Source organism: Vipera ursinii (genome assembly GCF_947247035.1).
Source record: "Vipera ursinii genome assembly, chromosome: 1".
NCBI lineage: Eukaryota > Metazoa > Chordata > Lepidosauria > Squamata > Viperidae > Vipera > Vipera ursinii.
The window spans coordinates 214,336,415-214,353,588 of NC_139512.1; the positions used below are offsets into that span (position 1 = coordinate 214,336,415).

General features: G+C 43.9%; 1 protein-coding gene across 2 annotated transcripts in view; it reads left to right on the top strand.

Moving 5' to 3' along the window:
• Positions 1 to 179: 179 nt before the first annotated feature.
• Positions 180 to 17,174, top strand: part of NBAS (NBAS subunit of NRZ tethering complex) — a 175,961-nt gene continuing 158,966 nt past the window's right edge. The window contains exons 1-6 of one of the 2 annotated variants that reach the window (XM_083348576.1): positions 180 to 649; positions 5,193 to 5,247; positions 6,279 to 6,312; positions 11,447 to 11,524; positions 12,984 to 13,031; positions 15,967 to 16,010. In XM_083348576.1, the coding sequence (XP_083204702.1) occupies positions 512 to 649; positions 5,193 to 5,247; positions 6,279 to 6,312; positions 11,447 to 11,524; positions 12,984 to 13,031; positions 15,967 to 16,010 (397 nt within the window). In that variant the 5' untranslated portion in view covers positions 180 to 511. The remainder of the gene's footprint in view (positions 650 to 5,192; positions 5,248 to 6,278; positions 6,313 to 11,446; positions 11,525 to 12,983; positions 13,032 to 15,966; positions 16,011 to 17,174) is intronic. The other variant, XM_083348577.1, reaches the window with a different exon arrangement.

The window sequence follows — 17,174 nt, forward strand, 5'->3', positions numbered from 1 at the left end:
AGCTAAACTTTTACTGCAATCGGTTACTAATTCGAATTTTTGTAGCTCTAGTTTTGTGGTTACATGGGAAGAATGATGTAGCTTTTCAACCTAATGCCTTCCAGATGTGTTCGGAATGCCTATAATACCGAGTCGGAATTATTTGGCAGTTGCCATGCAAACACATCTGGAACTGACATTTAATGAGCATCTTCTAATATTAAGAACGTTACAGGCTGATTCTGTATATGCAGAACTCTGCCAGCTTAAGCAAGGCTATCCCTTTTTAATTGATTTTTTCCCCCAAAAAATTAAAATTGCAAATTAAAAATACAAACTAAGGAGAAAAATAAAAAAAAAGTGGATTGGACATCGTTCTTAACAGCCGTTGACAATGGCTGGAGAGTCCCAGGATCACCAGCGCAGCTCAGAACAGTTCTGAGCAGGGAATGTGAAGCGTGAACGAGAGGCGTCTTCGCTAGACTGGCTTGTCCGCTACAGGCCGCCGTAGCGGAGCCGGCTGGGAACAGTCATGGCTGCTATTCGGGGAAAGAAGGGGGAAAGCAGCAGCAGTAAGATGAGAGAGGAGGAGGAAGAGGAGGACGGAGAGGATAACATTCTCTACGACTTGCTGGTCAACACCGAGTGGCCGCCGGAGATTGAGGTGCAGGTGAGTCTTCGCCGTGGTCGCACAGGCATGACTCGCCTGCTGGCGGCGAGAGCATTAGAGCTCCCGCCACGTAGGAGGCGAGAGGTCGGGTCGTGAGAAAAGATTACGTGTCGTTGACTTTTTTAAAGGCTGCCGTTTGTTTATGCCCGAATAATGACACTCTGGCCCTGGGGGACTTCAGCAAGAATGCCCACGTTGCAAAAAAATAAAATAAAAAATGTTTGGATCTCTTGCTGTGATGGTAAAATAAACCACCTTCTGTCCTCAGAGATCATGTCAATCAAAAGTCTTTCTGACTTCAGAATGAAGAACCATTATAGTATGGCAGACGTATCAGTCGGTTAGTTATATTCTGTTGGTGTCATAAAAAAAACCCCAAACCTTTGAAGGCACGTATCTGCGCATTCACACAATTTCCATCAGTCACTTGCAAAAGGCTACAATGTTTGGATCCGCACTTCACTATGACAATGCATTACAACATTAGGTACTTGGGAAGAACTTAATGACAGCTGTGACTTTGTATTGGGGGGGAGGGGGACAGATGAAAAATAAAATATTTATTACATTTATATACCTCCCAACTCCCAGCAGTTCTGGGTGGTTGATTGGTGTTGATTGCAACAACCAGGCACACAAAATAAGAAGCCATCTTTAAAGAGATGGTAAAGTGAGGCTGATCTTACCTAATTTTGGGAAAGCTAGATAGTTGTTTAGATGGGAGACCACCAGGGCTGTAGGCTAGAAGTTGAAAAAAACATCCTGAAAACAGTATATTTATTTATTTATATGAATGTATAAATAAAATTGATAGGGACACGGTGGCTCAATGGGTTAGGACGCTGAGCTTGTCGATCAGAAGGTTGACAGTTTGGCGGGTTGAATCCCGAGTGCCACGTAACAGAGTGAGCGCCTGTTACTCATCCCAGCTTCTGCCAACCTAGCAGTTCGAAAGCACGTAAAAATGCAAGTAGAAAAATAGGGACCACTACGGTGGGAAGGTAACAGCGTTCCGTGCGCCTTTGGTGTCTAGTCATGCCGGCCACATGACCACGGAGATGTCCTCGGACAAGCGCTGGCTCTTTGGCTTTGAAACGGAGATGAGCACCGGCCCCTAGAGTTGGAAACGACTAGCATGCATGTGCCGGGGAACCTTTACCTTTACTTTATAAATAAAATTAAAGTCTCTGTGTGGGCACTACAAAAAGTTTTATTTTGAGCAGTAAAGTTATAATGTAATTTATGATTAACTCTACATAGGGTTTGTATATATAGTAAGTGGAGTAGACACAGTCCTAGAAATGAATCATGCAGATGTGGACAGTAGGATAGTGTTTGCTTCCAAAGTGGTTAAAAATTGTATTAGGCATTAGATAGGGGCTATCTGGCAGAAGGCATGAGATATTTGTTACTGGCTGAAGATGATATTTTTTTTGTTGAAGCTTGGTGGTTTTTGGATTTTTTTTATATTTCCGACAGACCCTGTCAAGTTTCCTTTCTGAGGTGCTGTCTAGTTCTACAAGGGGCATGTTTCTTATTGAAAAGAGGGATAATAATTTATGCCCTGTTTGTGGCATTATTAAAATAATGAGACTGCATCTGATTTCTCCCCAAATGAAAGTCCTTTTTTTGTCTATACCTTCTCTTGGTTTTTCTCTATAACTCTACATCAGACATGTCAAACTCACAACTCACATGATGTAGTGGGACGTATCAGAACTTTTCCCCATTGCCGGCAATGGGGAAATTTGAGCGTGGTTTCTTCGTGACACATCTGGCCCGTGGGCCGGCAGTTTGATATCCCTGCTCTACATCATTGCAGGGAATTGTTGTTACTGGTTATTAGCTAGAGATTGTCTACAGCTTTTTATTTTCATCAAAGATTGTGATGTTAACTGATGATTTTCTGGTTAGTGGCATTAGTGGAACCTTTTTTGTCCTGGATCACCATAACTTTTCACAAGAAGACTGTGAAGCAAGTGTTTTGAGCAATGGAGCTTAATCAGCCTCTTAATTGATATTTATTAATCATTTTAAAAAGTTCTTTGCTTGATTAAGGTAACTTATTGCATCTGCCCAATGACTCCTTGCTAATTGAAGTTATCAATGCTCTTTTTATTTTCTTTTTGTTATGCTGAAGACCACATAGCTAAATTAGGATTGTTTTTGTAATTTCCACTTAGTGACTATAATATTGTGTTTCTTATAGAAGAGTATTTCCAAGAAATAGAGCCTTAATAGATAAAAGGGGGGTCCTATTGCATTCATGGATTAACATGCAGCATTAAATTGCTTTCTGTCTCTCTACCTGGCTCTGGGGTTGAAGTAGTTCTTGAACATCTTTCTTTCACAATTCTCTAAAAGAACTTAGAGAGTAGTAATTTTGAGTAGAGTTTTAAAGAGTTGCTTATCCCAACGGTTAATTTACAACCTGCAACAGCTGGCCACTGTTCTCACAGACATCTTCAATCTCTCCTTGCATCAGGACGTGGTTCCATCATGTTTTAAGACTGCAATTATTGTACCAGTGCTCAAGAAAACCTAAAATCACATGCCTTAATGATTACTGTCCAGTTGCACTCACTTCCATTATGATGAAATGTTTTGAGAGATTGGTAAAGGCCTACATCAGGGGTGTCAAACTGCCGGCCTGTGGGCCAGTTTCATCATACCGAAGCCGTGCCCACCCCATTGCCGGCAATGCAAAAAAGTTGTAATACATACCGAAGCCGTGCCCACCCCATTGCCGGCAATGCAAAAAAGTTGTAATACATTGCGACACGTCACGTCACGTGGCGAGTGTGAAACCCGTGGACTATGTGGTTTCATGCCTTCCTCTTACATTTGACTCATTACAGTTTGCCTATTAGAAGAACCACTCTGTAGAAGATGCACTTTTCTCTGTGCTTCATCTTAGCTTGTCACACCTGGAGGGGAAGAATACTCATGTGGGAATGCTGTTAGTTAATTTTAGTTCAGCATTCAACACAGTCATCCCTCAGCATCTGGTGAACAAACTGGGCCTATTTGGTTTTAATACTCCTTTATGTAATTGGATACTTGATTTCCTTATTGATAGGCCTCAGGTTGTGCGAATTGGAAAGAAAGTTTCCAATTCCATCTCCTTGAGTACGGGTTCTCCACTGGGCTGTGTCCTGAGTCCGTTACTGTTGATGACCCACGACTACTGTGCCAAATCTGCTACGAATCATATTGTGAAGTATGCAGACAACACGGCAGTGGTGGGTCTTATCCGAGATGACAAGATGCTTATAGGGAAGAGGTGAAGGCTCTGGTGGACTGGTGCAATAATAGTAACCTGGTTCTAAATGTTGATAAAACAAAGGAGATCATTGTAGATTTCAGAAATATTCAACATAGTCATACTCCACTCAGTATCAAGGATGCAGCTGTAGAGGTGGTCAACAGTATTAAGTATCTGGGGGTGCAGATAACTAACAATCTGAATTGGTCTCTCCACACGTCATCCTTAGTGAAGTGTGCAAACCAGTGCCTGCATTTCCTGTGTTGTATGAGGAGAGCACATCTTTCTCCTTCTGTCCTGGCCACTTTTTACAGAGGCACGATTGAGAGCATTTTAACAAACTGCATCACTGTCTGTTTTGGTGGCAGCATTGCCTCAGGTAGAAAGTCCATACAGAGAATGGTAAGGACAGCCGAGAAGATCATAGGAAGCTCGCTCCCTTATATTCAGGATGCTGCTTATAAGTGCTATGTGCTTAGAGCTCAAAGCATGGTTAGAGACCCCACACACCCACTTCCTGGTCTGTTTCTGTTGCTTCCCTCTGGGAGGAGATTTCAAAGTATTTCTAGCAGGACTACCTGATTCTGTAATAGCTTTGTTCCCTATGCCATCCGTCTGGTAAACTCGCAAGATTCGTTTTTCTCGCCATGCACATTTATACATAACCCGAACTAGACTGTTGTCTCTATGTAATATAATATATGTGGGTATATGCATAATTCTGTATTTATTTTTGTCTTATTTATGTAGTGTATATCAGAGGTGGTGATCCTTTGAGAGCTGTATGCAACAAAATTTCATTTTAATCTATGTCGATTAGTGTACATCAGGGGTGTCAAACTCAATTTCATTGAGGGCCGCATCAGCATTGTGGTTGCCCTCAAGGGACTGGGTGGGTGTGGCCAGGGTGGGTGTGGCCTACTGGGTGGGCGTGGCTAGAATGCATATGGCTTACTGGGTGGGCATGGCCAGCTCTACATCGTTCGCATCAAGGGTGCCTATGGGGGCCTGGGCAGGTGTGGGACAGATCTGAGGGTCTCTGGCAGAAGGAGGGTCTCTGGGCCAGGGCCAAGGCAGTGGGGGCCGTTCCCTCACTGTTTCCAGGATGGCTTCGCGGGCCGCATGAAACCACTTTGCGGGCCGGATCTGGCCCCCGAGCCTTGTGTTTGACATATCTGGTGTACATTCAAAGTGACAATAAAGTTATTATTCTATTATTCTATTCTAATGGCCTTACAAATAAAGGACTTACTGAAAACTATCTTTTTGGTCTTACAGCCAAGAGGCAACCAGAAGCATTATGCATCATTTATCATCACAAGAGTGATTATGGGTAAATATCCATAGCTTCATTATTGTAGATTTTATGTGGCTAAAATTAATATAGTGTAAACTAATTAATTTAAATAATATATATGGCTGCCCATTTCACAGCTGTGGCTCTGAACAGTATAAAAAGATTTAAAAACAGTTACAAATTATTAAAGTTATTAAGTTATAAATTTTTGATTTTCTTATACTGCATCCAGAGCCTAGTGTAATAGGAATTACATAGCATTTAGAGATAGACTTTGCCTTAATGATTGCCCTGTTTAAAGATCGTTCAAAGTTACAGTGATGCTGAAAAAGTAACTTTATGATCAGCCCTAGCATTTACACCCATCACAATATCTCTGTGTTCACAGTATCAACATTTGGGCACTTCACAACCAATAGGCATTGATGACTGTTCCACCATTCCCATGGTCACATGATCACAATTTCTGTGCTTTGCAACCTGCTTCTGACAAGCAGTCAATGAAGAAGCCTGCAGTAGAATAGAAAGTTATGGTCATGCGATACCTCACTTAATGACTGCAGGTGACTTGCTTAATGACTAAATGGGAAGTGATATCATCAGTCTATTGTGGTCATTAGCATTAATTTATTCATTATGAAAGTGTAGCATAAGCCTCTCAGGATCTTTTTTGTATATTTGGATGCATCTCTGTGTAGGTACATATATATCTTGTTAGTTGTTTCTTGATTATGTTAAATAATCAAGTAGGCAGCAGACTGTTAAGGGTAGAAACCTTTGCCACAAAATAAACTAATGTGTTAACATTAACAGCCTTTTACTCCTACCTTCTGGTACCAACATATGTATGAGTAGTGAGTAAGAATGCTAAAGGTATGAGAATAATGAAAAATAAATATGTTGTTATTTCCATGCCTAACCCCAAATACAGAGTTAAGTTTTGGAGAAGGGTTTTTTTTAGGGGGAGGGGAACGAATTGGAAGGTCTGTTGACAAAACAGTTACAGAAAATAGCCTCTTCTATTGGTCTTCCTTTCTTTCAAAGATAATTATATTCTTCTCTTTTAGGCCCTGCCTTATTTCTGCGCCACTTTTGGAGCAGGTAAGCTACTGTTAATCACAACTGATTAAGCATTCTGCCTTAAGTTACTCTGAGAGAGTGTGTGGCATTTTATCTCTTATAATAGCATTTGGAATATGTAATAATCTTTGGTTCTGCAGTGGCAATTTTGTATTCAGTAAGATTTATCTTCTAAAAGGCACTTTGATTTTTTCAGAATACGGAATGTAAATTGTGTGTGTGTCCATGTGCGTATGTATATACTGTATATACACACATGCACACACACACAGCTCTTGAGAGCAAATGCATCTTAACAGCATGTTTCTCATCAGAGCTTTTTTATACTTTGCTTTTAAACTTATTAATGTTATATTTATTTATTTAATTAATTAATTAATTAATTAATTAATTAATTAATTTTTATATCGCCCTTCTCCCGAAGGACTCAGGGCGGTGTACAGGGCAATAAATATCGAAATATAAATACAAAAGTTAAAAAAGATTAAATAATTATGCCCAATATAATAAAATAATTAAAACTATGCTAAAATCAAATCCAAACCCCAAACCCATCAGACCAGGCCGGATTGTTCAAATAGATAGCTTTTTAGATCGCGTCGGAAGGAGCGAAGGTCGGGGGCCATCCGGAGCTCAACCGGCAAGCGGTTCCATAGGTCTGGTGCGCCCACAAAGAACGCCCTCCCCCTGGGCGCCACCAATCGACATTCTCTGATCAGAGGCACCCTGAGGAGGCCCACTCTGTGGGAGCGCACTGGACAGAGGGAGGTTGACGCCGGCAGCCGGTGCTGCCGTAGGTAATCCGGACCCATGCCATGTAGGGCTGTATATGTCATTACCAACACCTTGAATCTCACGCGGAGGGCAACTGGCAGCCAATGCAGCTCGCGGAGCAGAGGTGTAACATGGGAGTATCGGGAGACCCCCAGCACCACACGTGCGGCTGCATTCTGCACCAGTTGAAGTTTCTGAGTGGTCCTCAAGGGCAGCCCCATGTAGAGAGCGTTGCAGTAGTCCAAACGAGAGGTCACGAGCGCATGAGTGACTGTACGCAAGGCATCCCGGTCTAGATAGGGCCGCAACTGGCCCACCAGGCGAACCTGGGCGAAGGCCCCCCTAGTCACAGCTCCTATATGATCTTCCAAGGAGAGCTGTGAATCTAGGAGGACCCCCAAGTTGCGAGCCCGATCTACGGGGGGTAATAACTCATCCCCCATATTAAGAGATGGAATAATCTGTGTTTCACGAGATGCCAGCACGCACAGCCACTCAGTCTTGTCAGGGTTTAGCCGAAGCCTGTTCCTCCCCATCCAGACCTGGACCGCCTCCAGGCAACGAGACATCACGTCGAGGGCATCACTGGGGTGGTTTGGGGTTGAAATAAAAAGCTGGGTATCATCAGCATACTGATGATAACCAACTCCAAAACCACGAATGATCTCACCCAGAGGCTTCATATAGATGTTGAACAGGAGAGGCGAGAGGACCGATCCCTGAGGAACTCCACAAACGAGAGGCCTCAAGGTTGACCTCTGCCCCCCTGCCAACACCGACTGCGAACACCCCAGAAGGTAGGAGGAGAACCACTGAAGAACTGTGCCTCCCACTCCCAACCCCCTGAGGCACTGCAGCAAGATACCATGGTCGATGGTATCAAAAGCCGCTGAGAGGTCTAACAGGACTAGGACAGAGGAACAACCCCTGTCCCGAGCCTGCCAGAGATCATTCACCAGCGTGACCAATGCTGTCTCCGTGCTGTACCCGGGCCTGAAACCCAATTGGTACGGGTCCAGGTAATCAGCTTCCTCCAAGAACAAAGGGAGCTGATGCGCCACCACGCTCTCAACAACCTTTGCAAGAAAGCAAACTTTGGAGACCGGACGAAAGTTATTTAATACAGCTGGGTCCAGGGCAGGCTTCTTGAGGAGGGGTCTCACCACCGCCTCCTTCAAGGCGGCGGGAAAACTACCCTCACTCAAAGAAGCAGTTATCACTGCCTGGAGCCAGCCTCGTGTCCCATCCTGGGCTGCATAAACCAGCCAGGAGGGGCACGGGTCCAATAAACATGTGGTGGAGCTCAGCTTCCCCATGATCCTGTCCACATCTTCAGGAGTCACAGGATCAAACTCCTCCCAGATAATATTGACAAGACTGCCCACGTCCTCATCGTCAGACTCTGCCTAGTCGGAGTGCAAACTGGTCTGAATCCGAGCGATTCTGTCCGACATGTTGACTAAACTCCTTGGCACGACCCTGCAAGGGCTCCTCCCTCACCTACTGATTAAGGAGGGAGCGGGTCACCCTAAACAGGGCGGCCGGGCGATTATCTGCGGACGTGATGAGGGCGGCAAAGTGATTAGACCTTGCCGTCCACATCGCCGCGAGATAAGATCTCGTAAAAGACCTTAGTCGCAACCGGTCGAATTCAGATCGGCTGGATCTCCAACAGCTCTCTAGGCCCCGTCTCCGACGCTTCATCTCCCGGAGCTCCATGGAAAACCATGGAGCCCATTGGGATCTGCACCGGGTCAGGGGCTGCATGGGTACAACTCGGTCGAGTGCCTCCATGGCCGCCTTTTCCCAGGCTTCCACTAGGGCATCGGCCAAGCTGTGAGCAAAGGAGGCAGGTGGGGACCCAAGCGCCGCCTGGAACTGCTCAGGGTCCATTAAGCGCCTAGGGCGGAACCATCTCGTTGGTTCAACAACCCCACGATGGGGAGTGGCAAAACGGAAGACCAACCGCAGGAGGTGATGATCGGTCCATGACAGGGGCATAGCAATTGGGGAACCCCCACCCAGATCATCTAACCACCGTCCAGACAGAAAAACCAAATCGAGCGTGTGACCCCCCCATGAGTTGGACCCTGAATAACTTGTGTCAGGTACATGGCCGTCATGGAAACCATGAACTCCCGAGCTAACTCAGATGATCCCCCCAGGGATGGTAGATTAAAGTCACCCAAAACCATAAATTTGGGGAACTCAATCACCAACCCTGAGAGGATGTTGAGAAGCTCAGGCAGGGCTGCTGCTGCGTGACTAGGCAAAAGGTACACCAGCAGCAAACCCAACTGAGCTCTAGGGCCACATCTCAGGAGGAGGGACTCACACCCGACTATTTGGACAGCAGTGGGCTCCCGCGGACATAAGGTCTCCCTCACGACTACTGCCACTCCTCTGCCCCTACCCTGAGCCCGAGGCTGGTGCAGCACCCAGAAACCCGATGGACAAAGATCAACCAGAGGGACACCGCCCTCTGGGCCCAACCAGGTCTCCGTAATGCAAGCCAGGTCCGCATGCTCCTCCTCGATCAAATCACGTATAAGAGGAGCCTTATTAGCTACGGACCTGGCATTGAAATACACGAGCCTGAGCTCAGGTGGCTGCTCATCCTTGCTCCTGGAACCATGGGCCGAAACCAGAGGGTCGGAGCGCATCACCGCTTGTAGACAGCGGAGACGCACTCCCGGATATTGATACGGCCCTCTGTTCGCACGCCTGCTGCCATTCCCTACCGCCGTGGGAATAGACAAACCCACACCCCGCTCCGGGGCCCCGGAGGCACCCAGCCCAAGCCTCGTCACGGCGTGATCAATCCCAGGCCTGGTCTGAGAAACGGTTGGTGGAACCCCCCCAGTCTCCAACCAAACCTTTTGAGAACCCTCCCCCCTCCCTAACCCCACAAAAAATTGAGCTAAAAAGTGCACCAGGGGCCTCTTATTAAATTTATGACAGAGGCTCCTGTCCTTGCCCAACCATCTCTCAGGGTCACAATAATTGGGCCCGTCATCAAGAGGATAGGTTGAAATAAAGGCGGGTCACGCCCAGGAAGGGGGGGCACCCCTGAGCGCAAATAAGTCCGTGCTTGAATAAGACAAATAAACCATTTTTCGGGTAGGTCCAGCCAGGCAGTCCCATAGCCACTCAGGAGGATGTAAAATAGAAGGTCAACAATGTCCAGTCCACCAGCTCCCTACCACTTGAGGTAACTTCTGAGACAGATCGGGCACCTCCCTCTCACAGAGGGCCCAAACCTATCCAGGAGCGGACAGGATACCAACCCAAATAAAGCATACCTCCCTAGATCTCTCACCTCTAGGGAGATAGCAGATGGTATAGGGTGGTATAATTGATGGTATAGCTGAGCCACCCTCTCACAGCGGCTCAGCTCCAGGACCTTCTGAGTCCGGTGGGTTCGGTGGGTTCGTGGAGGGAAGAGAGGAATTTGAGCAGCAATTACCCGGCATAACCTGAAGATAACAAAAGTTCCAATCGCAGAAGATCTTCTCAGAAGCGAGGAAAGCGAAGAAGGCTGAACAGCAGATGAATCCAAAACAGGTAGCTCAAGTCCAAATGGCCACAGAACACGGGCGACACGAGCTGACCTGTGCTGTCTGACCAACAGCATGCAGCGTCAGACGTCCAACGCCCAACCGAAGGTCCCCTTCGCCGAAAACAGGCGCGAAACAAACTCCAAGTAGCCACCAAACAGCGAAAAACAAGAGCGAAAAGCAGCCATAACACTCCCTCTCAACTCTCTGCCCGCCGCTCCAAAGCAACGCCAGTTCTTCCACCATTTCACGCGCTTTTCGGCTTTCAGCGTTCCGGAGGCCACTCTAGGCCACAGCTCTATTGGCTCCGAAAATCAGCTGCTCAGAGCCCTCCAAGCCGCGGCGCCTCCCAACTCCACAGAGGGCCTCCGAAAAAACGCTGGAGCTCACAGTTCGAAACGGGGGCCTGCATCGCCAACGGAGGCACCGACCATCTCTCCTCCAGTGGAGATGGATGCTATTATTAAACAGTTCCCTACATTTCTGATAGGCAGGCATAGTGTCTTTTATATCCTGCTTGCAAGAATATAAATTTTTGCCTTATACCAATGGCTTAAACAAATATAATATTAAATGGCAACTATACAGATGGATAAAAATAGGAAAACAAGTAGCAATAATGGTAGTTCAGCTACTTTTAATATTTCAGATCTTGTGTTCTGTATTTAATAGAGCTATTTAAGTGTAGGAGCACTCTTTGGGGAGGAATTTGTAAACATTTCTACTTCTTGCAGTTCATCTGTTTCACATAACAATTGTGATGTAATTAAAATTCATAAGCATCACCTTTATTGCTCTGACATAATACACATTTCTGCTTCCAGTAGTGCAACATTATCTCTCCCTGTTGGATTTGTCCGCCTGGTCAATAAACAGATGAATTGGCATCTGGAGCTTGCAAGGTTGGTGGCTACATTCCTTTTCCTTTGAAAGTGGGACTTTACGGTAATTGACTTTCCTGCACTCGGGCTAAATACTTCATAATATATAATCTGCAACAAAGCGCTTTTAGTTTAATTTGTTTTAAAATAATCAGTGCAGAAATTGACATCCAGAGTTTCAATATATCGCTTTTGAAATGAGATGGGAAAGTTGAAGTATTTTTTACCCGAGTCCAGATTTGATAAAACCAATAGGGAATTTGAGTTTGTGAACGGTAGCAAAGAGATAGATAAGAATCCTGAGTTTTGTTTTTATGCAGCGAGTTCTTTTTAAGTCCTAGTTTTAGACCCCCAGTTTCTGGTCCACAAATCCTGCTGTTGGCTGCTTTTTTTTTTGCTGCAGTTTCTGACTTGGGAGAAAAATGTTTGAAATGTATGTATTTTAGCAGTAGAAATGAATTTTGTCTTTTATGACAGCCATAGGATTTCTCTTTTTTTTATTAAAGAGTTTTACAAAAACAAAATTTTACAATATATCCCCAAATCCCTCCCACCCCAAACCCCCCCACTTCCCCCCCCCACTTCCCAGAGCTAAATACAGGATTATAGTTACAATAATCATATTCTAAATAAAAATTATGCATAATATACAATTAACCAAATTCATAATGCGCTTTAACTCCCCTTTAACATAACTACAAACAAAGTACCAATAACAATATCCCACTAAAATCTACTCATAAGCTAAATGGTACTTTTTAGTCCCATATTTGTTCTGAATATAATTTATCCATCTCCTCCAAACTGAAATATATCTTTCCTGTGAATGATCCTTCAGATAAGCAGAAATCTTATACATTTCTGCAAGATTGGAAACTTTAAACACCCATTCTTCTACAGTGGGCAAACTATCCTTCTTCCAATATTGTCCCACCAGTAACCGTGCTGCCGTTATCATGTTCAACATCAAGTTAGTTTCTTTAACATCACAGCCATAGGAATTCTCATCTTACTTGTGCTCTCATTTTTTTATTATATGCAATGCAAAGATAGATTAGATCCAGATTTAATCAGACGTACACTTGAGTTAACAATGGCCAGCCTGAGTCCTACTGATTTCATTGTTGAACTCTTGATTAAATCCATAACCAACCCAGGTTATATATTTCCTACATCCTACAAAGAGAGGTACTGTATATTCTCAGGGTAGTTTCATCCTCCTAGTACTTTCTGAAGCACCGTGTTCATCACCATTTAGTGGCACGTCTACAATTTAACCTTCGAATATATTTTTTAATAATATCAGGTATACTTTATTTACTCAAAAACAGAGAGAAAGGATTTGGGATTCTGTAAAGTATTGAGACTACCTCACACTTGCCTTGTATTGCCTTGACTTGACTCTTATCAAATGATTCCTGAGACGTCTTGGAAGCAGTAATCGCCTGTGATTTCCATTCAGATTTTTTTCTTTTTGTAGCAATGGAAAACTGCTAGCAGTTGTTCAAGACCAGACTATAGAAATAAGGTAAGTGAAGAACAGCACAATTGTATATCTGGACTCAAATGAATTTAGTAAGACTTATACTCACACAAATTGTCAAGAATAGGAAATTAGGCCGTTCAAATGAATATAGCAGTAGCACTTACACATATATACTGGTTCACAGTGCTTTACAGCCCTCTCTAAGCCGTTTACAGAGTTAGCAACAATCTGGTTCTCATTTTACCCACCTCGGAAGGATGGAAGGCTGAATCAACCTTGAGCCTGGATGAATCGAGCTGCTGCCGGTCAGCAGAATTAGCCGGCAATACTGCACTCTAACCACTGTGCCACCACAGCTCTCTATATAGGTTTATTGTATGCTAAAGTTCTCTACAAGAATCTGAACTACTAATGATCAGAGCAAATTGGCAGCAGATAAGTCAAAGGAATTCAAGGTGGCCTGGACTTAGATTTCTTGTGGGACTTGAGACTGATGATGCACTTGACCCCCTCCCTCGGGCTCAGCCTGGTCATCTCCTACACAAATATATTTATAGAATTGCAACCAAGATATAAGAGAAAATGTGGATCTTTTATCTTTTTTTTAGCTCTCTTATCTGTTTGCCACGTATTTAAGTGTTAGTATTCATATTGCTTTAGGAATAAGATAAATTCTGAATATGGCCAGAGACTTTAATTTTCTTTCATTTTAAAAAAGTCTCTGATCTGAATAACTTTGTGTGATAGACTAAATTAAAGAGTTAACATTTCTTCTACACAAAATGGGCTGTAATTTATGAACATGATCACATCAGCCTGTGGCAACTGTCAAAAGAAGCTGTGATTTGCATTGTTTATCTTGTAAGAATTGAGCCAAAAATCACTATTCAAATCCTATCTTGCACATGCAGCCAGAATAATTTTATAGATATCAGATAGGAAAATTTAGATAAAACATATTTTAAACAACTGAATTCAGAGCTTTCTTTGCCGCTCACATGCAATGGCATGTGGGAATGACTTTGGGAGGCAGGGTGAAGGAATGCTTCCTAGGGAATGATTGGATAAGAGAGAACATAGTCTTCAGCTGCATAAGGGGAAGATCAAGAGGTTCAGAAGGCCCTTTCCCTAATTTCTCAGACTGTAAAGGCAGCAGAGGGAGAATTGTACTTTCATAGTTGCAAGATTCTGTTAAGGTAGCCTTACAATAAAGTAGAATTAGCTTCTTTGGTTGTGTTTCCTGTCGGGTCTACTTGGTAAGGTTGACATCACTTAGTATTTCAGCTTTTCTTGCCCTTCCCTCCTCCTGACTACATGATTGATGGAGCTTTGCACAGTGGTTGCAAAGCAGGCAGATATTAAAGAGTTTTGCATAGGAATAATAATAATAATAATAATAACAACAACAACAACAACAACAACAACACGGTGGCTCAGTGGGTTAGGACGCTGAGCTTGTTGATCAGAAGGTCGGCAGTTTGGCGGGTCGAATCCTGAGTGCCGTGTAACAGTGAGCGCCTGTTACTTGTCACAGCTTCTGCCAACCTAGCAGTTGGAAAGCACGTAAAAATGCAAGTAGAAAAATAGGGACCACTGCGGTGGGAAGGTAACAGCATTCCGTGTGCCTTTGGCATCTAGTCATGCCGGCCACATGACCACAGAGACATCCTCGGACAAGCGCTGGCTCTTCGGCTTTGAAACGGAGATGAGCACCAGCCCCTAGAGTCGGAATTGACTTCACGCATGTGCGGGGGAACCTTTACCTTTACCTTAATAACAGCTAAACAGTTCTGGCTACCTTTTGCAACTTCTGAAGCCACCTTTGATCATATCATTAAAAATTGTTGATTTCTTTTTCTTAGTATAAGCTTCTTGTCATTTAAAGTAGAAAATGCACAAAAGCTAAAGTGTAAATTTTGTTCATTTTTATGAACATTTTGATCAGTTATCTTCAAACCACCCAAATCCCAGTTCTTGTGTCTTGAGTGACACAATTTCACCCATCATTCCCCTCTTTTTACAGCACATGGCCATCAAAATATAACCTAGCATAAACCAACTTCCAAACTTTTCCATGATCACATGATTGCCATTTGTAACCTTCTCTGCTGACTTCCCAAGAAAGTCAATGGAGAAGCCAGCAGGGAAGGTCACAAATGACTGGGATAAGTCTCCCCAAGCCACACCCTCTGTGCTTGCAGCAGCCAGTAGTGTGTCCCTGTACAACCCTGTGCATTTTCCGACTCGTATCGCAACCCCACCTCTTCTTTGACCTGTGTCCTTGTGCACCATCCTCCAGCCCATGCGCCCACACCCCCTTGCTCCCTCCAGCTGGCAGCAACCACTTATCTGCCTGTGGCCTGGAACTTGCAACTTCCTGCTGGTTGCCCCACTAAGTTTGGTTGTGGGAGGCTGGCAGGAAGTTTCTTCACTTAATAACTGTAGGATTCAGTTAACAATGGCATTGCTTAGTAATGGAAATTCCAGTTCCAATTGCCTTTTTAAGTCAAGGACTGTCAATATGAGAGGAGGTTGTTGAGACCCTATTGTAGCATTCTTTTTCCTTTGTTAAAAGAAGCATCAAGTGACATGTGAGGAGACATGAATTATGGAAAGTGTATCTATATTGTAACTTTAATAGTAAAATACATTAATTTAAAAGGAAGTTTAATTTTCGCTTCCACTTACTTTGAAATCTCTTAAAGTGGACCTGCCTTCTTTTACAAAGAACAATTTTTAACGTGACATTCAAAGACTGGTGTAATCTCAGCCCTTGAAGAAATAGTGTAGACCAGGGATGTCAAACTGCCGGCCCGCGGGCCGGACATGTCACACGGAAGCCGTGCCCACCCCATTGCCGGCAATGGCAAAATAGTCCTGATACGTTGCACCGCGTCACGTGATGTTGCGAGTTTGACATGTCTGGTGTAGACAACAATTAAGATATTTTGCAAAACATGCATTTTGTATGTTGCAGGTCTGCCAAGGATGAATTTGGGTCGGTCATTGGGAAATGTCAAGGTAAGTAATGTTTTCACTTATCCAGAAAAAAATGCAAAACAAACCCTATCGAATGCAGTTCTAACCAAAAGTTCCAGTTTGGTTTCTAGCTACTGCATCCTATTTCCTCTTTTTTTCTTTATGTTTCTCCTTTTCTACAAAAAGGTGATTAATGTTTTGGCTCCACTAAGCTTGTCCTGGCTTGATTCTCCCCTCTGTTTAGTATCATTCCCCTTCCACAAGGGTCTAGGACAGGGGTGTCAAACTGCCGGCCCGCGGGCTGGATGCGTCACGTGGAAGCCGCACCCACCCCAGCTCCGACAAATGGAAAAAAGTCACAGTACGTTGTGACACATCACGTGATGCGGCGAGTTAAACACCCCTGGTCTAGGACAGTTCGCCACAGCCAGCCCTCACAGCCAACTCGCCATGGCCAACTTTTGTAACCAGACACAAGCTACACTAATATCGAAGAAATGGTGGAATAGAATCATTAAAGAAAGGATGCAAGATGCGTCTAAAACAGGAGGTCAGCATTTGCTCAATCCCTAAAATAAGCCAACTTGGTCCTAGTTAGTCTAAGGTTTGGCTTCGGTTTTGCCAGAGTTCACATGATTAGATCTCAACATGTCCTTCGATGAGAAAAGCATTTTCTGGATCCGCAACATGAACAAGCCATAGCAACTCGAAATCTCAGTGCGGCTGTTTCATGGCTCTCCTGGCAGGATATCTGAGCAATAACCATGCCAAACCATTGAATGGCTACTTCATGCTTTTGTACTATGAGACCAGAATAATGGTTTGTTTGTTGAGGAACCTACATTTGCAGGGTTTTGTTTCTGATTTTGAGGCATACAGACCCAAAGAAATAGAAGAGATACAGACTGTATGAGCCCTGAAACAAGGGAGGCCCAAATCAGTAGGTAGAACGTGTAATTGCTCTGTCCTAAATAAAGTAATTAGTCAATCACACTTGCCCCTTAAGGCATTTGTGGATGTAAAACAGGCAAATGAAATAATATTGTATCTTCCTAACTTTTTTTTTTAAACGACGACATAATTTTCAGAATGATTGTGGAAATACGATTATAAAAGTACAGCTCTGTTTTTTCCCCCTTCTTTCCCATAACTTTCAAGAGCTTTCATTATACCGGTAATTCTGAGATCTCAGCCTGTGATTGTGAT